The sequence below is a fragment of the Grampus griseus genome (genome assembly GCF_964374135.1).
Source record: "Grampus griseus genome assembly, chromosome: 10".
Classification (NCBI taxonomy): Eukaryota; Metazoa; Chordata; class Mammalia; order Artiodactyla; family Delphinidae; genus Grampus; species Grampus griseus.
Genome location: NC_139004.1, coordinates 99383405 through 99411190, shown reverse-complemented (window position 1 = coordinate 99411190; position 27786 = coordinate 99383405). Strand labels below are relative to the sequence as shown.

General features: G+C 44.9%; 1 protein-coding gene across 1 annotated transcript; it reads right to left on the bottom strand.

Moving 5' to 3' along the window:
* Nucleotides 1–20: 20 nt before the first annotated feature.
* MKRN2 (makorin ring finger protein 2) lies at nt 21–27718 on the bottom strand. The gene is made up of 8 exons (XM_082663025.1): nt 27596–27718; nt 14542–14670; nt 13421–13602; nt 11982–12286; nt 10873–11087; nt 8656–8766; nt 749–893; nt 21–569 (listed from the first exon to the last, which is right to left on the bottom strand). Exons 1-8 carry the CDS (start codon nt 27619–27621, stop codon nt 432–434), a joined length of 1251 nt encoding a protein of 416 aa, XP_082519151.1. The 5' UTR covers nt 27622–27718; the 3' UTR covers nt 21–431.
* Nucleotides 27719–27786: the final 68 nt, after the last annotated feature.

Here is a 27786-nt window from a genome sequence, read left to right as displayed (position 1 = left end):
TATACAAATCCAGTGTTGACCACACTATTTCAGTATACTAGGGAGGTTCACCACACAGGAATCCTTTGGTAAGATAAATGAATCTGCTGCTTTAGGGGCAGCTGCACAGTCCTCGAAGACGGGAGGCAGGCTAGTCTGAATCAATCAGTGAAAACGCTGGCTCGTCAGCTGGCCCCCCTGAGGAGTTTGAGGTGCAACTAACATAAACAGCAACTAGGGAAGCAGCAATTCCATATATGTGTTCAGGTTATTTTATATTCTCACCCTTCCCATGGCTGTAATAATGGAGTGGATGAGACCAAGGTTAAATACAACCCCACTCAAATTCAAGTGACACGCCACCCCAGGCTGTCGTGAAGGAAGCTCTGCACACCCTGGCTTGGGGAAGCCTCGGCTGGTGGAGCCGAAGACGCAGGGCGACCACCTACTCTTCAGGGTTCTGATGACTCCACTCCGGAGAGGTGCATAAAGAGGTCCCCAAGCTCTGTCATGTCGACGTCTTCAGTGTTGTGGACATGCTGGCTTTCTCGGTTCTCAATGAAATCCCAGAGCCGCACTGAATTAAAGAACTGCAAAAACAGCCAGCAAACATGCCTGGTTATTGCTAAAGGCAACGTGAAAGCTGAGTAGCTTCTATTTTGTTTGCCTACCACATGCCCTTCTGCCAAAGCTACGAGGAGGGGCCAGGAGCAGTCCCCGGAAATGCCTACAGGTGAGTGTTCCTGACTAGAGATGGCGAAGTCCTTACCCTCACGGTGCCTTCAGAACTGAGCTGTTTCCGAGGTTTCTCTGGTTCTGCTAGCCGCCCATCAGGGTAAGCATGGCGGTAAAGGCATTTGCTTCCAAATGGGCAGGTCCCTTTGCCTTGCTCAAAGTATTTACAAGCTTTTTTTCTGAAAAGCAGAAAGAAAGGATCAAAAGAGCAGTGGGAAAATCTGGGGTGCAGATGAACCACTGTCTTCCTCCATCCCTATCAGAGCCAGGTCAGCCTCAGGTCAGAGGGGCTGAAAATGAGGCTCAGAGAGGCTGGATGCTGATTTCCAAGCTGGACAGTACTTGCACCACGATATGCTGCCTCACGTGGAATTGAACGTGCACGGGGCCGCCACTGTGTTTTGAGCCTGCAGTGCTCCAAAGGCCTCCAGGGGCAGGTAGGCCTGAGCATTCCTCTGGGCCAGCTGTCTGGGCTCCCAGGTTCTGAAGCTGGGCTACTTGCCTCAGCTCGAAGTCCCAACAGGAGCTTCACCCAGGAAAGTTCTCCTTCCTCCTGGCCAGCAATGACGTCAAGGTGACCACAGGAAGCCTTCACTTAGGAGTCACAGGGAAAGCAGCAGGCTTTAGCAGCTGCCTAAAGTTACAAGTCTCATTCCAATTTTCCTTGCTCCCCACCCTCCAGAGCAGGGCTTCGTAACTCTATGTGCTACAGAACCCTTCTCGGAACAATGTTTTTAAATGCATAAAAGAAGACACATAGGTCTACAAAATACAGTTATCAGAAAGTTAAAAAAGATTTCCCCCCATCTTCAGTTTCTAGCTACAGACCCCTATGTTACGAACCCCTGCTCCTGAGGAAGCTCAGAACCAAACAGACAACTCCCATTCCTTCTCGCTGAAATGAAATTTGGCTTATGTAATCATAAGTGATCCCACATTGCCGAGGAAGAGATGCCCGAGAAGCCAGAAGGGCGGGGAAGGTGCAGAAATGAAGCCAAATCCCAGCAAAAAGGGCAGGCTGCCGCGGGGATGGGGTACGTGGCGGTGGCAGACAAGGAAGGGACCTTCTTGACTTCAGTGTTCCCTGTTTTCTCAGACGAGGGGACAACAGCAGAGACAGTGGTGAAAGCCCTTGAGGCAGGCCTCAGAGCAGCACAAAGAAAAGCTCCCCAGCGGCTGTCCACTTCCACCAGGTCTGACTCAAGCACAGGTGACCGGGGAGCGGATTTGAGCAGAAGTCTGTGGACCAGACGCCATCCATGGCCCACTGTCCCCAAGGTTCTGAGCAGATCTTCAAATGACCGCTCAAGTGGCAAGTTCTTAACAGGGTCTGCGGGACGCTGGCTTTAACAAACTCGTCAGGTTCAAAACATTATTCTCTGGTCCCCACCCCAAAATGATCACCCCCCTCCCCCAGCCTTATCTGGTTACCAGGGACATAAGCCTCCAGATCACTCCTACTCCATCTCTGTTCTCAGCACCCACATCCAATTGTGACTTCTGCCTACAAAGCACCTCCCCAGTCGACCATCCTCTCGGTTCCCACACCGTTGATGCGTTCGGGGCACCATCCTCTGTTGCCTGCCTGCCTGCTGTGGTCCAGTCTCAACTGGCCTTCTCACCAGGTTCTACTCTCTTCACACACCTCAGAGGAGCTTCCCCAAACAGTGTGTCCCTTGTCGTCCTGTTCTTAAAGACCACTCAAGGCCCCTTCAGACTGGTGCCTGTGTCCCTGTAGGTCCCACATCCTTCGATACACTTCTTTCAACCCCCAGGGACCACGCCCACTGCTCCCCAAACACAATCTGCACCATTCTGCATCCATGTCATCCCATCTGCCATCCCAGCCCCCAACCCCAACACACGGACTATTCATGCTTCAGGGCTCAGGGTCCCATTCCCATCCTGCTTTCCCTGACACTCCCAGGTGGATCCCAGTGGCTTCTCTATTGTGACATCTGGCTCCGGCCTCTCATGATGAATCTGTCACCAGATAACCTGCATCATAATTGTCCTTCTGTAATTTCCCATGAAATTTCTTACTGATTTTTACTCTATATCCCACATTGGTGTTTAGCTTGAGGGAACCTGGCCTGCAGCTCAGTAAATGTCTGTGGAATGCATGAAAACACTGTCATCAACAGAAAGCAAGGCCAGGAAGACCCAAACAGCAATAACGTGACTTTTCGGAGAACTGCAGCAGAGCGCCTTTCTGCAGGCTGGACCCCTCTGCCTTGCCACTCCTGCCCTCTGGTGGACACACAAGAACATCGCAGGAGGTAAAAATGGTAAAACAAGAAGATATCAAGCCTTTAGTAATCAATATGCAACTTAAAGGAACTATTTAAAAAGGTAATACACAGTTTCGCTTTTAGTACCCTTCCTGCAGATGAACTAGAAATACAGACATTCTTAAAAGACCTGAAGGCACTGGAGAGTGAACAAAAGTAGGATTCTTCAAGAGATTAGACACCTGGAAGAATGGAATGGCAAGAGACGGAGTTATCTTTTTAAGAAAAAATAGCACTTAACCTAGAGCAGGCTCCAGGCAAGTATCTACGTGGGGTGGCTAAAACTCAAGTGGAAAAATCAAGTCTTTCTGGCCTGAAGAACAAAAAGAGTTGGTGGAAATCATCCACTGCAAGAGAGGAAACAGTCCCCCAAAGAAAAGGGCCTGGAGAGGGACCCATCCAAATACTGCATACTAAGTCCTCCCAAATCCCAGGCCAGTCCCTAACCCACACATCAATGCAGCAGGCTCAAGGCAACTCAGCTAAGGATAAAAAAACTGAACTGAGATTTGAACTGCTGCCCAAGAGTTTGAGTCGAAACAATTTCTCTGCCTATTAAAACAAAAACATTAACGTTTTATAAATGAACCTAACAGAATCCAGAGTCTCTACAAGGTCAGATTTACAGTGTCTAGGTTACAATCCAAAATGACTCAACTCAATGAAGAATCAGTAAAATGTGACCCATTCTTAAAGGACAATCAACAGAGTCTAACTTCAAGATAACAAGGATTTCAAATTAGCTACTATACATGTGTTCAAGAACATGTGCAGAGAGGAAAAAAGACTGGAGGAAAAAAAAGAACAGAGCCTGAAACTTATAGGACAATATAAAAAAGTCTATCACCTGTAATTAGAATCCCAGAAGAAAAGCAGTGTAGTAAAAAATGTGATGAAACAATGGCCAGACTTTCTCTAAATCTGGTGAATAATATAAACTTACAAATTCAGAGAAAACCAAGCAGTAAAATATGAAAAAAATCACTCCTAGGCAAAGTATCAAACTGCTGAAAACCAGGATAAAGACCCAGAAAAATGACATACTACAATCTGAATCACACATGACTTCTTATCAGAAACTACAGAGGCCAGATTATACAGTGGAACGACATTTGCGAAGTGCTGAAAGAAGAGAGGGGAAAACCCCAAACTATTATCTCAGAATTTTACTCACTGAAAGAGGCGGCAAACATGTGAATAAGACCAATTAGACCAATAAATTCAATGAAAATATCCTTCAAGAATGGGGGGAAAAAAACCCTATTTCTGATAAAAAGAAAACCTTCAAACTCATCACCAGCAGATCAGCAAAAATGTTAAAGGCAGTTCTTGAGGCTGAAGGGCAACTGTATCAACTGGAAGGAATTACATACCAAATGACAGAGCATTGGAAATATTATATATCTGACAAGTTTTAAGGCAAAAGTTATTATTACCTTGTGAGGTTCTAATGCATGTCAATATTACATCGATACATTACAGTAAAGTTGCAGGATACAAAATCAATATACAAAAATCAGTTGTTTTTTCATATACTACCAATGAAGTATCATCAGAAAGAGAAATTAAGAAAACAATACCATTTACAACTGCATTAAAAAGAATAAAATACCTAGAAACACCAAGGAGGTTAAAGAGTCATACACTTGAAAACTGCAAGACACTGATGAATGAAATCAAAGACAACACATAAATGGGAAGATACTCCATGCATACGGATTAGAAGAATTCTGTTAAAATGTCCATACCACCCAAAGCAAGCAATCTCTACCAAAATTCCAATGGCATTTTTCACAGAAATAGAAAAAACAATCCTAAAATTTGTACAGACCCACAAAGTCCTGAACAGCTAAAGCAATCCTAAGAAGAACAAAGCTGGAGGCACCGCGTTTCCTGATTTCAGATTAGTTTACAAAGCTATAGTGATCAAAACAGTATGGTACTGAACCAGACACACAGATCAATAGAACACCATAGAAAGCCCATAAATAAACCTGTTCATATATGGTCAATTAATTTACAACAAAGGAGCCAAGAATATGCAATGAGGAAAGGACAGTCTCTTCAAAAAATGGTGCTGGGAAAACTGGACAGCCACATGCAAAAGTATGAAACTGGACCACAATCTTGTATCACACATAAAAATTAACTCAAAGTGGATTAAAGGCTTGAATATAAGACATGAAAGCATAGGCAACAAGCTCCCTGACATCTGTCTTGGAGATGATTTTTTGGATTTAACACTGAGAGCAAAGGCAACAAAAGCAAAAATAAACAAGAGGGACCACATGAAACTAAAAAGCTTCTGCAGAACAAAGGAAACCATCACAAAATGAAAAGACAACCTACTGAATGGGAGAAAATATGTGCAAGTCACAGATCTGATAAGGGGTGAATATCCAAAATATACAAAGAACTCATACAACTCAGTAGCAAAAAAAAACCCAATCAGATTTAATGGGCAGAGGAACTGAAGAGATAGTTTTTCAAAGAAGACACACAAATGGCCATCAGGCACATAAAAAGATGCTCAGTCTCACTAATCACCAGGGAAATGCAAATCAAAACCACAATTAGATATCACCTCACACCTGTTAGAAGAGATACCTGCACCCCCATGTTCACTGCAGCATTATTCACGATATCCAAGATATGAAAACAAGTTGTTTAACAGATGAATGGATAAAGAATATGTGGTATGTGTCTGTGTGTATATACACACACACACACACACACACACACAATGGAATATTATTCAGCCACGAGAAAGAAGGAAATCCTGCCACTTGTGACAACATGGATGGACCTTGAGGGCATTATGCTAAGTGAAATAAGTCAGAGAAAGACAAATACTGGATGGCATCACTTTTATGTGGGAATCTAAAAAAAAAAAACTCATAGAAAAAGTAGAAAAGTGGTTGCAAGAGGCAAGGGTGCAGGGAAAATAGAGGTTGGTGAAAGGGTGCAAACTATCACCTATTAAGATGAATAAAGATAAAACACAGTGACTCTGGTTGACAACACTATTGTACAACTGAAATTTGCTAAGACGGTAGAAAAAAAAATTGTGAGGCAATGGATGTGTTAATTAGCTAGATGGGGGACTCCTTTCACAATGTGTATCAAATTACCATGATGTACACTTTGAAGTATTTCATAATTTTATTTGTCAATTATACCTAAATAATAAAAAATTATTACCTTGTGCAGTTCTAATGTATGATATGCATTATATCTGTAGCACAAAGATGGTAATGAGGAAGTAACTGCATATTATATAAGGCAGCAGGAACATTAATTCTGACTAAAATATTAGGAGTATATTGTAATCCCAAGAAAAAACCATTAAAAAAAAAGAGATAAGCTAAAAAGATGCAAGTTAAAATGGAATTCTAAACAATATTCAAAATAGCTAACACAGCAGAAACAGCAGAGGTATCCATCAGCAGGGGCACAGAACAACCGGGGTAAACAGGCAGCCCTTGCTTTGCAAGGTTCTGATCATGTGCTATGGTCTGAATGTTTGGATCCCCCTAAAATTCATATACTGAAATCCTAATGTCCAGTGGGATAGAATTAGGAGACAGGTGATTAAGTCATGAGGGTGGAGCCCTCACGAATGGCATTAGTGTTCTTATAAGAGAGCCGGTGAGCTCCTTCACCCCTTCCACCATGTGAGGACGCAGTGAGAGGATGCTGGCCCTCACTAGAACCCGACCACGCTGGCACCTTGATCTTGGACTTCCCAGCCTCCAGAACTGTGAGAAATAAATGCCTGCTGTTTATAAGCCCCCCAGTCTGTTGTTAATCTGGAACAGACTGATACACCATGTACGGTGAGTTGAATAGCGGCCCCCAAAAGACAGCTCAAAATCCTAAGCCCTGCTACCTGTGAATGTGACTCTATTTGGAGAAAGGATCTTTGCTGATGGAGTTAAGGATCTCAAGATGAGATCATCCTGGATTAATGGGAGGGTCTTACAGAGAGACCCTTACACGAGTCAGAGGGGAGAGAGAGACACAGAGCAGACAAAGGCAGAGACTGGAGTTATGCTGCGCCCAGAAGCCAGGAGAGGGGCCTGGAACAAATTCTCCCTCAGAGCCTCCAGGAGGAGCCACCCTTGCCCACACCTGGATTTTGGACTTCCAGCCTCCACAAGTGTGAAAGAACAGATGTCTGGTGTTTTGAGCACCCAGTCTGTGGTAATGTTACAGCAGACACAGGAAATGAATCCACCATGGTTTCGTTAAGTGCCACTGGTCCCCCAGCAACACGGTTCAAATTTCTGTCACCACAACACACAACTGTGAGTGACCATGTGAAGCACACACTGTCAGCTCTTCAGTCCAAACCACCATACGAACAGCACATGTGCGCCATGGTCAGTGACTGACCATCTTAACTCTCCTCCCAAGTCTGTCGGTGACTGGTCACTGTGCATCTGTTATTCAGTGGAGCTGTGTTGCCTCCTTGTTGCCCAGTGATACATCCACAAGACATTTTACAAAAACAGATAACTGAAAGAGGAAACTGGCCAACAAAGATAGAAGTGCAGCAAAGAAATGACAAGTGGTAACACTGGAAGTGAAATCTGAATCCTCCGCCGTATTCAGCGCATCAGCAAATCCATCCCAGTTCTTCTAAACAGGTCCAGAATCTGACCACTTCCCATCACCTCCATGCCTCCTACCCTGGTCCAAGCCACTGCCACATCTCGCCTGGACTGTTGTAACAGCCTGACTGGTCTCCCCATTTCCACTTTTGCCGCCTCTTTGAATATATTCTCAGTGGTTCAGCCACAGTGATCCTTTCAGAATATATCAGATCATGTCACTCCTCTGGTCAAAATCGTATGACGGCTGCCCACCTCAGCCAGAATAAAAAAGCTAGTCTATCCAATGATGTACAGAGCCCGACACAATTCACCCCACTCCCCCTGTCCTCGTCTCCAGTGTTCTCCCCACCTGCTTCTCTCCTGTAGCTCCGCCTTGCTGTTCCGAACAAGGCAGACACGCTCCAGCCTCAGAGCTTTCTCTGCAGTGACAGCCCCGTCCCTCTTGAGCGCTCTTCTCAGTCACATGGACATGGCTCGCCGCCTTGCCTCCTCGAGATCTCTGCTCACAGGTCGCCTTACTGACGTGTCCTCTGGGCTCCAGCATGGAAACTGCAATCCCCTCATTTCCTATCCCCATTCCCAGGCTTATTTCCCTCCTTAGCCCCACCATATAATAAACATTTTCGTATTTTCTTGTTTGTTTCTTCTTATTCTTATTTTTTTCCTTCAGTAGAATGTGAACTGTGTGAGGGCGGGATTTTTGTCTAGTTTGTTTAATACTGTATCTCCAGCAACTAGAAAAGGCCTATCAGACAGATCTTTCATCTCTATTTGCTGAACGAATGATCAGAGATAAAAAGGCTATCTTAGCACTACAAGCAGGATTTCTAAGGGACACCGCTCAGCTTAAAAACCTTGTTAAGCAAGTCCACTTCACCACAGCCTTGCTTGCTCATATCTGTCCCCAGAGCCCAGCATGCTGCCCGAGAGAAAAGACACTGAGTGGCCTCCCCACAGGGGAGGCCCTGCATGAAGCAAAGATGGAAACAAGAGCCAGGCCCGCACCAGATCACGCTTGAGCGCAGAGCACTTACCCCATTCCCTGTTTGAAAGCTTCAATCAACTCGTTCTTTTTATTCTGATCTTCTACCCAGTACACACTTGGAATTACAAACTCTGATATCACACGGCACTCTGGACAAGACCTGAAGTAAGAATGAGGTTAGTAAGGGAGAGATTCAGTTACAAATCCTGTGCACACTCCACCACTAAACCTTGTGCTCAAATGCATGACCGCTCCAGGTGTTTTTCCCACCCCGGAATTCTAAAAGGTACAAACGCAATCCTCTAACCTAATTTACTATTGAAACATGTTCTTCTCAACAATAAAAAAGACAACCTAATTTTAAAATGGGGAAAGGATTTGAGTAGGCATTTCTCCAAAATGGCCAATAAGCACAGAAAAAGATGTTCAGTACCATTAGTTATCAGGGAAATGCAAATCAAAACCACACTAAGGTATCACTTCACACCTGCAAGGATGGCTAACATCAGAAATCAAGACCAACTAAGTGCTGGCAAGAATACGGAGAAACTGGAATCCTCCTATGTTGCTGATGGGGATGTAAAATGGTCCAGCCACTATGGATGGCAGTCTGGCAGTTTCTCAAAATGTTAAACACAGAGTTCCCATATGCCCAGCAGCTCCACTCCTAAGGGTATACCCAAAAGTTCTGAAAATAGTATTCAAACAAATAAACAAATGTTCATAGGCACACTAGCCATAATAGCCAAAAGGTGGAAACAACCCAAATGTCCATCAACTGATGAATGCATAAACAAAATGTGGTCTAGCCATACAATGGAATATTATTTATAGTCACTAAAAAAGAATGGAGGGGCTTCCCTGGTGGCGCAGTGGTTGAGAGTCCGCCTGCCGATGCAGGGGACACAGGTTCATGCCCTGGTCCGGGAAGACCCCACATGCCGCGGAGCAGCTGGGCCCGTGAGCCATGGCCGCTGAGCCTGCATGTCCGGAGCCTGTGCTCCGCGACGAGAGAGGCCACAACAGTGAGAGGCCTGCGTACCGCAAAAAAAGAATGGACTACTGATCCATGCTACAATATGGGTGAACTCTGAAAACATGCTGAGTGAAAGAAGCCAGACACAAAGGCCACAATGTTGTATGATTCCATTTATATGAAATGTCCAGAACAGGTAAATTCATAGAGAAAGAGGAGATTAGTGGTTGCCAGGGGCTGGAAAGAGGGATGAATAGGCAGTGACTGTAGGTAGAGGTTTCTTTTTAAGATGATGAAAATGTTCTAAAATTAGACTATAGTAACGACAGCTGCACAACTAAGAATATATATATATTAAAAAAAAAACCCTGAATTGTACTTTTTTTTTTTTTTTTTTGTGGTACACAGGCCTCTCACTGTTGTGGCCTCTCTCGTCGCGGAGCACAGGCTCCGGACATGCAGGCTCAGCGGCCATGGCTCACGGGCCCAGCTGCTCCGCGGCATGTGGGATCTTCCCAGACCAGGGCACGCACCCATGTCCCCTGCATCGGCAGGCGGACTCTCAACCACTGCGCCACCAGGGAAGCCCTGAGTTGTACATTTTTATCTCAATAAAGCTGTTATTTTACCACACGAATGTGTGACTTCAGGCAAGTTACTTGACCTCACCATACCTGAGTTTCCCTATACATAAAATGAGAATGATGATCAGAGGGTCTCTGAGAGAATTACGACTTAATGTGCGTGAAGTTTCTGACAGTACACAGCACACGGTAACTTCTCACTATGACTTAGCTTTTCTCCCACCCCACTGCGGAATTTAAGAATCCTATGATGTTATGTGTTAGTTATCTCTCAATAAGACTGGGGGATAAAACCCTGTGTTGGCTCACTGAGTACATCCCATGTATCAGACATTATGTGAAATGTGTTACATGCACTATTCCATTTAGTCCTCAAATAAGCCCTACGTTACAGATTAAAGAAAAAAAGGCAATCGGCCTACGGGCGGACCACCAGTAACTGTGCCAGAGGCAAATGGGCCTTCTCACACAGAGGATCCCTGCTGAGTGTCCCCACAACACCCTAAATGCTTGGCAGGAATTGTCACCTTCCTTTTTAAAGGAAAAGACAGTTGGGCTCAGGGAGGGTCTGCGACTTGCTCAAGTCCTTGCTCAAGGACTCACCACTCACCTGTGGAGGACAAGGGAAGGCTTCCCTGTGGATGGAAGAAAATCCCCCATCAAACCTTCTCCCAGATTCTATAGGTAAGACCCCTGCTGCACTTACTTGATGATTGGGTTCTCAAACTGCTTGGCACACCTCCACTGCCGGATGCAGGACAGGCAATACGTGTGGTTGCAGTTGGAAAGGATCCCGAACCTCCGCTCTGAGGCTGACGCTTTCTCGAGGATGACCTCCATGCAGATGCTGCACACTTTGTCCTGACTCGCCTGGAAGGCAAAGGCCTTCTCCATCTCGTGTTCGAATGTTGACATGCAGATCTGAAGTACAGGGAGGGGGGAAGGAAACCTTTGGTTCTGGGCTGGGGAGTGGTGAGAGCCCAGAATGACTGCCAGCCACACAGTACAACCAGGATCGGGAAGGAACGGGGACTGTGGCTGCTTCAGGCAGGCCTGCATTCGGGACACAAAGCTCTCTCAAGACCACCACTGGGTCGCCCCCTGCCTGTCGGCACTGCTCCATGGTCACTTCCAATTTAAAGCCGAGACCAGAGGCCCAAGAAGATTAGAGGGCCACTGTGGGGTCAAGGAGGTCCCAAAGACTGGGACCCTGGTCTCCTTGCCCCTCTGGGTACCGCCATTCCCAACACCAACACCGTTAATGCCAAATAACCCTTAATCTAAAACATCAGGCTGACAGGCCAGGGTCAGAGGTCAGCAGCATCACTTCTTCCTACGCGAACCAGTTACTGAACGAATCCCTTCACACTCAGGAGGCAGGTGAACAGAGCATGTCCCCTGCGCAGCACCACGCATCAGGCACCAGAATCAATGCAAAGGACCTAGGACCCAGGCCCTCGCACAGTGGATGCACACATGAGCCAAACCCACAGCACAGCGCCGGGATGTCATGTCCCTGGGGAGGAGGGAAGCGCTAACCCGTGCTCACCTGAACACCCCCCGGGGGACGGCAGAGGGTTCAGACAACCTCCACAGCTCTGTGCTGAGCAGAAGCCCGCACAAACACGGGAGCCTAACGACCTGCAAGGTCCCTTCCGACACCGAACTCCTCAAATTCTCCAGAACTCGGCCTGGCTGGCCAGGGACACAATGCAGGTATTACTGGCAGAAAGATGCTTACAGAAATACCGATTCTGTCACTTAGTGCACTTCAAATTCCTTAAAAAGAGTTCCCGTAAAGGCTTGCAACTGTACCTTCTCGTGAGCTTTCCTTTGCTCTGGGTCGAAGGGGTGCAGGACTTGTAACCTACAGATTTCACACACTTCCCCATGCAGGTAGACACAAGCATCCCCAAATCGGCACTCCCCGGCAGCTGCGTAGGGGCACAGCTGCTGTTCGCTGCTGTAGGAACTGCTAGCTTCCAAGCTGTCGAGACCACTCCTGATCGCTTCTAGGTAGGAAAGCGGCTTCAGCTCCGGGCTGTTCTGCAGGTCGCTGCAGCCTCCGGGATTACTCACCACACTTGGGCAAGTCTTTTCTTCAGCCATGCCAGAGAGATCTTAAAATAAAACACACAGCACACACACACACACACATATGAAAACTGGCCCAACCTTTCTGGTAAGCAATCAGTCAAAACCTGACAAATTAACCCTGACTTTGGGAATTTCACTCTTGGGATGTATGGAAAAAAACAGGCCAAGAGGGGAAAAATAAAAAATGTTCAGAGTGATATTACTTAGAATCATAATAAAAAAACAAAAAAACATAATTGGCAACATAGGGAAATAGCAAAGCAGACCATGATATATTTATATAAAATAACACTAAAGTTCCTTTTTAAAAATGCCAAGTATGGAAATCTCAACACATGGACCAGTTACACTTAAAAAAAAAATTTAAAAAAAAACAAAGTATAAGTCAAAAGGAATTCAGAATAAGGTCAATAGAATACAGTGGTTTCCTTTTTACCAGTAAAGTTACCAATGTTTTTAAAGTGAAGGAGAATGAAAATCTGGAGCAAGTCTCTGGGTCCTGAGGCCAGAGTCAAACTGTCCTTCGGCCACCCACCCGCTTCTCACACGGGAGCTGCTGCCTACCCATCATGCTTCTAACATTTTCCGAGGGGATATATCTGACGCAATGGATTTATTGTTTGCTTAGGATGGGATCTGCCTATCTTATGCTGAACAATTTCCAGAAGTAGAAACCCCTTCACCTGGTGAGGACCAGCCAATAAAAACAACTACGATTTGTAGCCTTCTACCCACACAAACCCTGCTCCAGGGTACAGATCACTCCCCAAACCTGAACATGCTATTCTATTTCCAAAGGTGGAACTGGCTCAGCCTAAGAACTAAGACTATGAACTGACCAAGAAGACAAACAGTGAAACGTGCTCTTCAACAAAACATGTAGCTTTGAAATGAACAGCTTGGTGCTTCTCAGAGTTGGGCAACCACGCTATGCAGATGACAGTTACATGGTGACAAAAATGTTTTGCCAGGCAAACCTGGCGCTCTGCTCCACCACGGACACGAGGCCTAATGCATCATCTGAACACTCTGCAGCCAGATGTAGCCTGTTCTCAGGACTGTTCTGGGTGTGAGGTTAGGAGCCCCCTTGACAAGAGAAGGCCAAGGAAAGCAAGAGTGCTGTTCAAAAAGGCAACAGAAGGATTCTGCTCACTCACTTCGGTCTCTAAGTACCAATGTCCTCTTTTCACGTTTCCCGGGCTCGTGTAAGTTAGTTTTCACGATTGATGCAGTGAGGTCGGAAGGAGGGTGAGGACTGTGGAAACCCAGGGAGGGCACCCCGTGGGGAACAGTGCCCATGGCCCCACCAGCTGCAGCAGAGGGCCTCGTGTGATCGTACCTGAACAAAACACACAGCAGATGCATTACGGACACACCACATGCACATGCCTCCCGCATTCCCCAGACCTGGAACATCCCCCCTTCTGCTCCATCTGTAGATGGGGACAATGAGACAATCGTTCCCTGTATTTTAACTGATAAAAGTCTTATCAATTAGTAAGAATTACCTGGCAATTCAGAGTGAGTAGTACACTGCTGTCTATCACCTCCACTTAAGTGTCCTGTGGGACTTGGGTGGGACAGATGCACTGCCCAGACCACACAAAGAGAGCCCGACGGTTCCGGAGATGCTGACTGACTGGCTTCTCCTGGACTGTCTCTTGGGGGCGCCCACTGGCAGGGGGAGGGCTGAGTGGGCCAACTTCCCACATCCCAGGCAGCACAGAGGAAGGACTGAAGGGAGCTCTGCAGCCCAGGAAAGCAGATCAGCCCTTCACTACAACAGCACAGGAACAGGTTTTGGAATTTTCTCCTGTCTAGAAGTTACAAAACTTGCCTACAGATGTTAGTAAAAAATGATGATTCTACATGCTCATAAATGTTCATTGCACTCATAGCAAAAAACTGGAAGCCCCTTAAGTATCTAATACAGGGATAGTTAATAAAATGATGGTACGTCAACATTATGAAGAATTATAAAATTACAGGTAAGACATAAAGTAGCAGCACTGGAAGGAGCTTATGACATGTTAAAAAAGGCAAGATAGAAAATCTTATGTATACTCTGAGGGCAAATTTATAACTATAGACTCATAAGAATAGACATGAAAAGTGACTCTGAAAAATTAAAATTTTTATGGTACTAAATTTGAGGTTTCAAAATTATTTTTGTAACATTACTTTTAAACTAAAGTTTTCCCATCATCAAGACCCAGGATTTAAATCCGTGAAGGTAATGAACTCAGTGTAACAGCTGGCGATAGAAGCGGGTGCTTGCCTGCAACGAGTTCCGTAGGCGCAACAGCCCTTCTGGTAGTATTTGCAGATGGTAGATGGCTTGCTGTTTGCCAAGTCATGTGAGAACAGGCACTGGTTTCCTTCCCGACACACACCATGCATAAAATACCTGATGAGACAAGCAGAGGCATAAAACTTTTGTTGTTGTTGTTGTTGCGGTACGCGGGCCTCTCACTGTTGTGGCCTCTCCTGTTGTGGAGCACAGGCTCCGGACACGGAGGCTCAGCGGCCATGGCTCACGGGCCTAGCCGCTCTGTGGCATGTGGGATCTTCCCGGACTGGGGCACGCACCCGTGTCCCCTGCATCGGCAGGTGGACTCTCAACCACTGCACCACCAGGGAAGCCCAAGACAGTGATTTTAGATTCACCACATCTATTTCAATGACAGCTTTTCTGGAAGAAAAATGATCCCATGCATTTGTCTTAAGATATATCCTCTTGATTTAAGATAGGCCACATACGTAAAATGTGAGCCTCATGATTGAGAAAATGCACAATGAAAGACTGCTCTGTTCTCATGGATTTTAAAGGGTACGGTTGGAAAGGAGTCAGAGACCTGGGCTCAAGATCTAGCTGTGCCACATGTAAGCAAGTCACAAAACCAACTTCCCTGGGCCTTCCTACCTTTACCTATAAAACAAAAATTACACTGCCTACTCTACTATAAACTGTGGTGAGGCTCAAAAAAGATAGTGGAGCACCAGGAGACACATATAAGAATGTTCCACTAAGTTGTCCAATTCTGGCCCTGAAAGAACAACTGGGAGGCATTCTAGTTCTGTCCAGCCAGAGCAGAGAGGCCTGGCTGAATACTCAGAGGAAACTGTAGAGGGACATGCCTTGGCATTAAGGGTAAACAAGTCCCCAAATAAAGAGATTTTAGACCTGCCCTAATAAACCTTTTTTTTTTTTAAAAAAAAAAACAAGCTTCAAAACGATCTAGCTGATAGCAAATAACTTACTGTCAACTAAAACAAACTTTAACATTCTTTGAAGGAAGACCAAAAAATCCAAATGCTCAAAAATACTCACAATGTTTGGCATCCAATCAAAAATTACTAGACATACCAAAAAGCAGGAAAATGTGACCCATAGCCAGGAGAAAAATTAGTCAATTAACAGGAATGACAGATGATGGACTCAGCAGACAAGGACTTTAAAACCAGCTATGACAGGCTATCATCAAAAAATCCACAAACAATAAATGCTTGAGAGGGTGTGGAGGGAAGGGAACCCTCTTGCACTGTAGGTAGGAATGTAAATTTGTGCAGCCACTAATGGAGAACAGCATGGAGGTTCCTTAAAAAAACTAAAAACAGAGCTACCATATGACCCTGCAATCCCACTCCTGGGCATATATCTAGAGAAAAACATGGTCCGAAAGGATACATGCACCCCAGTGTTCGCTGCAGCACTGTTTACAATAGCCAAGACACGGAAACGACCTGAACGTTCATCGACAGAGGAATGGATTAAGAAGATGTGGTACATATATACAATGGAACATTACTCAGCCATAAAAAAGAATGAAATAATGCCATTTGCAGCAACATGGATGGACCTAGAGATTGTCACAATGAGTGAAGTAAAGTCAGACAGGGAAAGAGAAATATCACATGATATGGCTTATATGTGGAATCTAAAAAGAAATGATACAAATGAACGTATTTACAAAACAAAACAACTCACAGACTTAGAGAACGAACTTATGGTTACCAGGGGGGAAGGGTGGAGGGAAGGAATAGTTAGGGAGTTTGGGACTGACATATACACACTGCTATATTTAAAAAGGATAACGGGGGCTTCCCTGGTGGCGCAGTGGTTGAGAGTCCGCCTGCCGATGCAGGGGACACGGGTTCGTGCCCCGGTCCGGGAAGATCCCACATACCGTGGAGCGGCTGCGCACGTGAGCCATGGCCGCTGAGCCTGTGCGTCTGGAGCCTGTGCTCCGCAACCGGAGAGGCCACAACAGTGAGAGGCCCGCGTACCGCAAAAAAAAAAAAAAAAAAAAAAAAAAAAAGCTTGTCAATAGAATCACACATGCACGATCAATTAACTTTTGATAAACGTGTCAAGGTAATTCAACAAATGATGCTGGACCCAGTATCTATATGGAAAAACAAAAAGCCTCAAACATTACATGTCTGCTGATGTTACCCAATATGAATGAAGTATACAACATAACCTGCCATGTATCCTAGTCAAAAACATTTAACTTGAATCCAACAAAACTTCAGATCTAACTTCTAGTTTATAGGAAATACAGGGGATTGGGAACAAGCTAGGAGACCTCATGAGGAAGCAACCAGATAAATACAAAAGAAGAGGCAGAAGGTGGGCCAGATCTCTTTACCAACGAAGCGTCATGGAAAAAAATAAGGGGAGGGGGCCTGGGTCTGGAAAATGATTTGGTGGTTTCTTAAAAACTTAAACATAAATTTACCATATGACTCAACAATTCCAGTCCTAGGTGTTTACCCAAGAGAAATGAAAACATATGTTCACACAAATACGTGTATAATACATGAATGTTCATAGCAACATTATTCATAATAGTCAAAAAGTGAAAACTGACAATTCCATCAACTGGTGAACGGATAAACAAAATGTAATATATCCATACAACGGGATATTATTTGGCAATAAAAAGGAAGGAATAATGATACATGCTACAAGGATGAGATGCAAACACACTACAGTAAGTGAAATAAGTCAGACACAAAAGACCACATGTTGTATGAATCCATTTATAAGTAGTGTTAAAAAAGGGGCAAATCTATAGGAACAGAATGGTCCTTATAAAGATTATACAGCCTATATAGGCTACGTATAGACACAGTCCCTACATATGGTATGTAAATTATACTTCAATAAAGCTGTTAAAAGAAGAAAATTTTAAAAGGAGGAAACTGCACTAGATTAGTAGACAGAATATAAGGTATGTAATAACCAATGCAATATTTGGCCCTGGATTATATTCTGGTTTGGACAAACCAGCTGTAAGAAACATTTGTGGGACATATGGGCAAATCTGAGTACGGACTAGGTATCAGGTAATTTATTGACATGGAAAGTTGAAGATAATTAACTGAGAAAAGCATATTAGATAACAGAATATACAGTAAAATGGTGTAACCGCTACGTAAAACAGTAAAACGGTTCCTCAAAAAATTAAAAATAGAATTACCACATGATTGAGCAATTCCACTCTTGGGTATATACACAGAAGAACTGAAAGCAAGAATTCAAGTATTTGTACACCCCTGTTCAGAGCGCATTATTCACAGTAGCCAAAAGGTGGAAACAATCCAAGCGTCCATCAGAGGATGAATGGATAAACAAAATGTGGTCTACAAATACAATGGAATATTACTCAGCCTTAAAAAGGAAGGAAAGTCTGACTTGTGCTACAACAGGGATGAACCTTGAAGATGTTATGCCAACTGACGGAAGCCTGACACAGAAAGACAGCACTGTGTGATTCCACTTATGAGAGGTGCTTAGAATAGTCAAATTCACAGAGAGAGGGAGGAGAATGGGTGTTGTTGGGTTGGGGGAGGCAGAATGAGGAGTTAGTGTTTAAAGGGGACACAGTTTTAGGTTGGGAAGATGAAAAGAGCTCTGGAGGTGGATGGTGGTGATGGCTGCACAACAGTGTGAATGTCCTTACTACTCCTGAACTGAACACTTAAAAATGGTTAAGAGGGTACATTTATGTTATGCACATTTTACCACAATTAAAAAATTTTAAAACAGCACATAGAGTATGCTCTCATTTTGGTAAACACTAACTACACACATCTGCATTTTAACAATGTGGAAAGACAGACAATAGCCTTTTTTTTTTTTTTCGCGGTACGCGGGCCTCCCACTGTTGTGGCCTCTCCCATCGCGGAGCACAGGCTCCGGACGCGCAGGCTCAGCGGCCATGGCTCATGGGCCCAGCCTCTCCGCGGCATGTGGGATCTTCCCGGACCGGGGACCTCCATTGGCAGGCGGACTCTCAACCACTGCGCCACCAGGGAAGCCCGACAATAGCCTTTTTACGAGTGGCAATCCTTGAGGGTAAGGCATATGGTGTTTTTTTTTTTTTTTAACACCTTTATTGGAGTATAAATGCTTTACAATGGTGTGTTAGTTTCTGCTTTTTAACAAAGTGAGTAAGTTATACATATACATATATCCCCATATCCCCTCCCTCTTGCGTCTCCCTCCCACCCTCCCTATCCCACCCCTTTAGGTGGTCACAAACTACCGAGCTGATCTCCCTGTGCTATGCGGCTGCTTCCCACTAGCTATCTATTTTACATTGGTAGTGTATATATGTCCACGCCACTCTCTCACTTTGTCCCAGCTTACCCTTCCCCCATGGTATTTTCTTATTTTTGTTGATCTGTACTTTCTAATATTTCTACCATGAACATATACTGCTTTTGTAATAGTAAATGGTTGCTTTAGTTTTAAAAGATTATGAAGGGCTTCCCTGGTGGCGCAGTGGTTAAGAATCTGCCTGCCAATGCAGGGGACACCGGTTCGAGCCCTGGTCCGGGAAGATCACACATGCCACGGAGCAACTAAGCCCGTGTGCCACAAGTACTGAGCGTGCAAGCCACAACTACTGAGCCCGCAAGCCACCTACTGAAGCCTGCGTGCCTACAGCCCATGCTCCGCAACGAGAAGCCACTGCAGTGAGAAGCCCGTGCACTGCAACGAAGGGTAGCCCCCGCTCGCTGCAACTAGAGAAAAGTCCGCGCATAGCAACAAAGACCCAACGCAGCCAAAAATAAATAAATTTATTAAAAAAATTTACGATAAGTATCGAATACTGGAGAGAGTATGGTTTAAAAAAACCACATAAAAAAAAAACCACATAAATGCTCAGTACAATACCTATCTCACAGTGGGTACCCCCAAAGTTCAGCTCTTATTAGTTTAGTAAAAAAACGCTGCCGATTAAGCTGACAGTTAGTTACAAGAGGGACCTGGGCCTTATCACAATGCACGCAGGGGGCTGAGGAGTCACAGTCCATGGACCGAGGCAGAGAGAAGGGGGAGCTGGCCCAGGGGCCGCCTAGCCAAGCAGTCTACAGAATGCCCGGGTGCCGATGGGCGGGAGGAGTATGTGCCAGAAACACACAGAAAGGCAGGGAAGCAAGGCCCCACGAGGGTGCGGCAGGCCTGCTGAGACAGATGGAGGATCAGGCCTGACTGGGGCAGCTGGAATAGTGATGAGTGCGCCTCCCAATAAGGGACAAGGGGCCCAAGTCAAGCCCTGAGACACACTAAACCCCCTTCCTAGGCCTCTTGCAGAAAGGCCACTGGAGCTGCAGGGCGAAGACAGACTGGAGAGACTGGAAGTGTAGGTGAGAGGAGCCCGTCAGGAGGTTGCTCTGTAAAGGGGCTTTATCTGTGAACCCACGTTTTAACTTAAAAAATATACTATGGAAAGTCTCAAACATACACAAAAGCAGACAGTGGCAGGGTAACTCCCAAGATGTTTCCACACCAGCTTTCACCTTATCAACTCCCAAGCACTCTGGTTTCAGTCATTTCTCCCCTCTCCCGTATGGCTGTGACAGTTTATCTTTTTAGCGAGGGATAACACATACCTTTTGAATGAAGACTTCGGGGCAAGGAGGGCCCTCCCTCCCTCTGAACAAGTATGTTATCAGAAATACATGAAATGAGGAAAAATACAACAGCTCCAACAAGCAGTACCATCAGTACTCTGTCTAGCACTTTTACTTCTTTATCTCACTTAATCCTGATACTACTCTGAGGAATATTAGCTCTATACCCATGATGCAGACAGGAAAGCTGAGGCTCAGAGAGGTGTGATGACTTAGAGAAGATCTAATTGCTGAGTAGGGGACCCCAGCTCTGGTCTTCCCAAGACAGCCCTGACCTTTTCCCACCAAAACTGATTTTCCTGGCAGTCTGCCTCTGTCCATACCGTGGCCCCTTTCTGCAACACTGTACCCCATCTTTCACTGTACTTAACTGTGATAACCCACCTTCCTTCATGACCAGCACGAGTCCTGGCTGGACCAAGAAACCTTCCCACCGCTCCAGCCCACAGTGTGCTTTCTTGGCAGCTCCATGGTATAGTGCTTCCCAACTTGGGGCCCCTGACCCAAGAGAGCTGGGGCTCTTGAACACATGGTTGGGAACATCCGGTTAACACCACACACAAAAATAAACTCGAAATGGATTAAAGACGTAAATTTAAGACTGGAAACCATAAAACTCCTAGAGGAAAACATAGGCTGAACACTCTTTGACATCAATCGTAGCAATATTTTTTTGGATCTGTCCCCTAAAGCAAAGGAAATAAAATAAAAAATAAACAAACTAAACATAAAAGCTTCTGCACAGCAAAGGAAACCATCGACAAAATGAAAAGACAACCTACTGAAGGGGAGAAAATATTTGCAAATGATTTGGTAAGGGGTTAATATCCAAAATATATAAACAGCTCATACAACTCAACATCAAAAAAAACAAACCACCTGATTAAAAAAGATGGGCAAAAAACCTGAATAGACATTTTTCCAAAGAGGACATGCAGCTGGCCAACATGCACATGAAAAGATGCTCAACATCAGTAATCATCAGGGAAATGCAAACCAAAACCACAGTGAGAGATCACTTCACACCGGTCAGAATAGCTATCATAAAAAAGAACACAAATAACAAATGTTGGTGAGGGTGTGGAGAAAAGGGAACCCTCCTACACTGTTGGTGGGAATGTAGAATGGTGCAGCCACTGTGGAAAACAGTACATACGTTTCCCAACTAACTAAAAAGAACCACCATGTGACCCAGCAATTCCACTCCTGGGTATATAAAAAAACCTCCAAAACACTAATTTGAAAAGATACATGCAAAACACTAATCTGAAAAGATGCACGCACCCCAATGTTCACAGCAATATTATTTACAATTTCCAAGATGTGGAAGCAACCTAAATGTCCATCAACAGAGGAATGGATAAAGAAGATGTGGTATACGTATATACAACGGACTACTACTCAGCCAGTAAAAAGAATGAAATCTTGCCATCTGGAGCAACATAGATGAACTTGGAAGGCATTATGTGAAATAAGTCTGACAAATACTGTATGTTATCACTTATATGTGGAATTTAAAAAATATAACAAACTAGTGAATGTAACAAAAAAGAAGCCGACTCACAGATACAGAGAACAAACCAGTGGTTACCAGTAGGAAGAGGGAAGGGGGGAGGGGCAATATAGGGGTAGGGGGTTAAGTAGAACAAACTATTAGGTATAAAATGAGCTACAAGGATATACTGTATGACATGGGGAATATAGCCAATATTCTATAAGAAATATAAATGGAGTATAATCTTTAACAACTATGAATCACTATATTGTACACCTGTAACTTACATAATATTGTACATCAAGTATACATCAAGGGGGGGAAAAAAAGCCTGGGAATAACTTGAGGAAGACGCAGCTGGAACATCACCAAATGCGACTGAACACAGAAAGCCTAAACCTAACCAATTATGTGGTTGTGCCTGGAACTGGAGAACTACTGACAACGTTCAAACGTTGGGAAAGGGAGTGGACCCTAAGGAAGGTCAGAAGGCCCGGACTGTCCTTCCCAGAGAAAGGGTACCAGAGAACACAGGTGGCAATTCACGCTGCACCTCGGCCCTACAATGGGTCTGGGAGGCTGCTGAGCTGGAGGCCCTTCCATCCCTCCTTGCTCCCTAAGCACACTTCTAATTTTCTCCACCTGTCTATCTCCCCAAAAGCAGAAGTGCTGACCAGGCCCACCTGACAATTTCTTTTCTCCCGGGAAATGTTAAAGGGTATTCTACTTTGTATGTCAGTGTCTACTGAGTTTGGGTAGCATGACCCATCTCTAAATACACCAACAGAATCAAATTTCTGAGCCTACAAAGATGACTGGACCTGTGATGTAAGTGACCATACTAAGGTGGCATCCTATAGGGTCTTTTCTAGGTGGTCAGTTATGCTTTTCCCAGGCAACACCCACTGGGAGTCTTCCACTAAATCAGAGATTGTGTAGTAACTTGCTATAAGGCTGCTGTAGATTTACTTAAAAAGAAAGAAAAAAGGCTCAGAATCTGGCAAACGAAGGGTATTCTTGTTAGAAACTTAAAAAAAAAAAAAGGCCTATATGAAAAGAATCTTGTCACAATACTGATTTAAAAAGTATGCAGCAGAGTTAATAGAGCAGGTCTGAGCCTGCTTACAAGGCAAGGCCCTGCTTATAGCACCTGGGACTTGGCTGGTAAACAGTTCCCTACACTGATATAAACTGTCTCTAAGTGATCAAAGTGGCTCACTGTGCCTACACTGTGTACAATGTGGTTTACGCTGAACATCTGCTTTCCTTCTGGGAGCCTGGTTTGGGTACATGCTGGGCAGAGGGTGACCGTCCAGGGCCCTGGATCTCTAGTGGGCTTCCCTGGGCACATGTTGCTGCTGCATTTCTGCTGCGGGAGGAAGAGTGTGCTGTGACCCTTTATGGGAGGAAGTGAGGGCAGGAAGCCTGCACATGGGCTCCTCCAGATGCCGCCTGAGTCCTTCTCCCTTGTGATCCATCTGTGACTCCTCACTACTCACTGTGATAAATCTTAGCCTTGAGTACGACTATGCGCTAAGTCCCATGGGTCATTTTAGCCAATCACTAGCTGTAGGGGTGGTCTTGGGATCCTGGACATGAAAGTTTATGACGCTTCTAAGCAGTCTGGTAATTCTTCTTGAGAAATGCTACTCAACACTGTGACATTGTTCCAATCATCCTGAAGTATGGTAATCTTTGAAGGTATGAAAGTAAAAAAATAAAATCAGTGCCAAGAGCCAAATCCGATGATCAGGATTAGTAAACTCACAAAGAGTGGAAGAGAACAGGTTCACACTGGTTACATAAACAGGTTCACAAAAGAGAGATCTAACAAATACTTCATTTAATAATTTCTTTTGGAGAACTAGACAAGATTTCCTGAAAGAATCAGGGTAAGAGACTACCACAGCTTCTCTACCAGATACCTACCACCTGTTAACCAGGCATGCAAGAGGAAGTCCTATTCAGAAAACTTGCCTTCCAAACTGCACTATCTTTCCCATCAAAAATCCAAAATATTTAACCACCACCTAAAGCTTCTAGTTTTGTCACTTATAAGCTGGTTGACTTCATGCAAGCCATTTTACTTCTGTAAGTGACTGAGCTGAAATCTTAACAGGTTTAAAAATAACTTCTAGGCCACCATCACTGCCTTCAACAAAGGTGGGTGTGAAACAAGTGTTATAAGAGGTAGAGCCAGCCAGCCCTATTTTTGTAGCATATGTCACCATTTCCACTCCCCAGTGACAAACACAAAACTTCCCTGAGAGCATCCTGCCTGTCCTTCGGGGCATCTCTGTCATCCGCTTATAGCGATTCCTCAGCATCTAGGTTGTACTAAACTGAATCCAGGCCCTTTTCATGTTACACCCTGTAATAAATTTCCAACTGCTCACCCTTCCCCATGGCCAAACCATCCCTTATATCTTCCTAGAGAGAAGACTGAGACAGGAGCTGGGGAGGAGTGTGGGCTGTTGCTAGTATGAGGGGGGAAGTGCATGGCTGGAGACTCAGAGCAGGGAGATTCTTTCTAGGGGACACTCCAAAGTCATCTGTTATCCTGGGTGACCCCAAAGATCGTTTCAGATGGTGTGGCTATTATATGCTGCAAAGGATATGAGGTTCACTACTGGCCACAGAACCGCCAGCGGCTCTCACTGTGCCTGACGGCTGAACCAAACAGAATCAATCTGGTTTCTTGCAGGTCTTTCAATGGTGCCTGCCTCTAGCAAAACACTTTTGCAAATCGTTTCCAGGTATATGGGTAATTTGCATTCTCAGTGTCACCTTCCTTTCTGTTTTCGCACATAATTTCACAGACTTAAATTCTATGGCCGTACCGCTTGTGACAAAAGGTCCATCAAGGGGGACACAGCTAATGCGAGGCATGGTAGTAGGCTTGAAATAACTGATAAGAGGTGGGGATGAAATAAAGTACAGTGTAGTGGGTAAAGGAAGACTCTGAGGTCAGAGAGCTTCCTGTGACCTTGAGCAAATTAATTAAATCTCCAGACCTTTTTCCCCATCTGTAATATGATATAGTTGTACTTCACAGACTGCATGTCAGTGCTTAGCCTAACACACCAGAAATGCTCTTAGGATGGTTAGTCGTCGTTATCTAATCTCTTAACCAACGCTGCTGGTTAGGCATTACTATCCCAATTTTACAGATAAAGAGACTGTGATACCAGAATCAGAATCCAGAACTGCCCAAGTCTGGAGCTCAAGCTCCTCCTACTACTCACTGGCCACAAGATGCCCCATATTTTGTGACTTTCAGTGAGTCAAAAGCTCTAGGCCCGACTCTCAGGAAACTGTAATTCTAGGTCTTGTACTACTGATTATAAAACAAAGGGACCTCTATCACATTGAGGAGGAGGACAAACAAACTGGTTACCAAGCAACAATAAAGGCCTGCACCAGGGCTTTGAAAACAGACCGGAAGACTTAGGGAGTTGGTTTGGAAAAAGAATCAGCAAAAAAGGATCCCCAGATTGAAATTCTGGATAGAGTGGAATGTCAAGAAATCAGGGGAGCTGACTGATAGCACAACTGTGTGAGGGCCCATTCTTGCATTCCAGGCAATAAATATGCAGTGTCTTTGTCATTAAGTCTCGGAATCCTAACATTTCACATCCATCTCTCTGAGAGAAATAATTCGTATTAGAATGGAAGCAAAACAAACTCCCTGTCCAGCTGACATTCAGAATAAGCAAGTATATCACACCCCACAGCAAGGAAAACAAACCAAAAAACAGTTTGCACCCTGACATAAACCAAAAACAGCAGACCACTCAGTTCAGATCTGGTCCCCCAAATAAATCATACCTGGATCATTTCATGTAAGTTACCAATGTGTGGAGATATGACTTCAGTGAATAAGATAATCAAGTGAGAAAAGCTTTCCCATCACGAGCACACTAACGTAAACCTGGTACGCTTGGTAATATGGTCGTTTTTCCTGTTTAAATATGTGTTCTGTTTTTTATTTGGCGAGGCAGCCCTTGTGAGGCCCAACTCCTTCACATCTCTTTGTAAGTAACCTTTATTTTCCTTATGGTTTTGGCTGAGTTTTCCTTTCATATGACCATATTAAAAGCTTTGAAAATTCCTGTAGTAAAGAAACTTTAATTTAGCATTTCCGAAACTTATCTGGGAGCCATAGGGTCTACAAGAGCATAAATTCTGATGCCACATATCTGCCACCTGGAAGCTGAATAACCTTGGCAAGTCACTTCAATGGCGAGGCTTGGTTTTATGATCTGTGGAATGGTGCATGTTGCTGGATTACATGCGACACGGCTGTAAAGAACCTCAAAGAGCACCCAGCACACTGCAAACCCCTGCAACGAACAACAGTTAGTACTTAAACAGAATTGATTCCTTCCCAACGTTCCAACCCACTCTAGTTTCTCTGCACCAACTTCCTGCAGGACACCCCTATTTGGGAAAAACAGAATTAAAGCTTTTAGGTCAGGCCATCTCCTAGTATAGAAGGAGAAAACCCAAGACGATCCTGATTTACATTTTTGCTCCTGCAGTTAGATGTGAATTAGGGGCAAGGTTCAAGCCTGAGCATAAGGTTTCCTTATCTGTAAAATTAGATTACCACACAGAGTTGAGGTTCAATTACAAAGCATCATATAAACGTGCACCATTATGTGGCCGCATCTTACGAGCAGTAACCAAAATTTGCTATACAGTCCACAATGACTAAGAATATTGCTCCAACAGGGGGAACTTTATACAAATAAAAATAAACATACACAAAGGTCTTCACAAAAGACCTTCTATTACAAATAACCTAGTAAAACTCTTTTCTATAGACACTTACATGCAAGTTTCTGACAACTGCTAAATATACGTCACCTAGGCCTTGCATAAACTGACTGAACAGTTAATGTAGACTAATGCTAACAGGAAACTTTTTACATTACACTGTCTCAACTATTCATATTAATGAAAAAAAGTAACAACACAGATGATAATTAAATAAACTGCTCATTACACAATCAAACCATACAACTGTGGGCTGGTTTTTTCCCCCCAATCAATGTTTCCCGCACAGACTTAAACCAATTATGAAAAGAAAAATCGTACTTTCCAGGTCCAATAAGACTAGGATCCCAGTACCTTCAAGCCACACGCTTAGCAAGGAATGAGAGTGTTACTCATCAAGTTATTTGTATTTAACAGGAGCAGTGCAGCCACCTGGCTTTGAATTTTCTACAACCAGCCACCCATTAATGTTGTATTTCTCCACGGAAATGGGTCTCTTAGTAAGATGAGAATCTCAACCTCCGTTAGCCTGAGATTCCTGCAATGCAACATAGGAATAATGTCTGCCTAGTACTGAAGACTGGTGACGAGTATAAATGACTTGGGAATATGCGGGGCAATGAACAAACTTCCAGTAAATGCTATTTTCCACACAGCAATTCTTAACTCGCTAACTCTGCAAGTTTACGCTGCATCGGAATTCTCCAAACTCTTAGGAAACCAAGGCCGCTTTCGGGGCCCCAGCTTCTTTGAGGCCCTCACCGACGATTAACAGCCTACACCTGCGTGGTATCTCCATCTGTAAACCACCTCCTGGTGCCCCTTTACTCAACTCCAAATCACCTTTTCCAGCTAAACCCTCCTGGCCCGGCCCCCAGGACCCCACCAGCACTCCTTCCTTCCAGCCGCCCGCGCTGGCTTCGTCCAGATGTCGCCACGAGGCTCGGCCACGCACCGCCGGGTCCCAGGCTCCTGCCGCCCGGCCCCAGGCTTCGGCCGCCGCGCCCGCCTCGCCTGCGGAAGCCGGACCCCGAACCGGGAGCCACTTTCCACGACCCCGCTCCGGCTTGTTTCCCTGACGCAGGACTGGGGCGCACCCGGGGAAGGACCTGGGGGGCCTCGCACTGACCTGCAAGTGACCTGCTTGGTGCTCATGGCGGTCGGGTGGAAGAGCCGCCGTCCCGCCGCGGCCTCTCGCTCTCGTCGCCGCCTAGGCCTCGGCCCTGCTCATCCCGCGCGGCCGCGTCACGCCGGCGCACACCGTCGTCACCGTGCGGCACTTTTGTAGCGCCGGCAGCAAACCTCGCTGCCGTCACAATT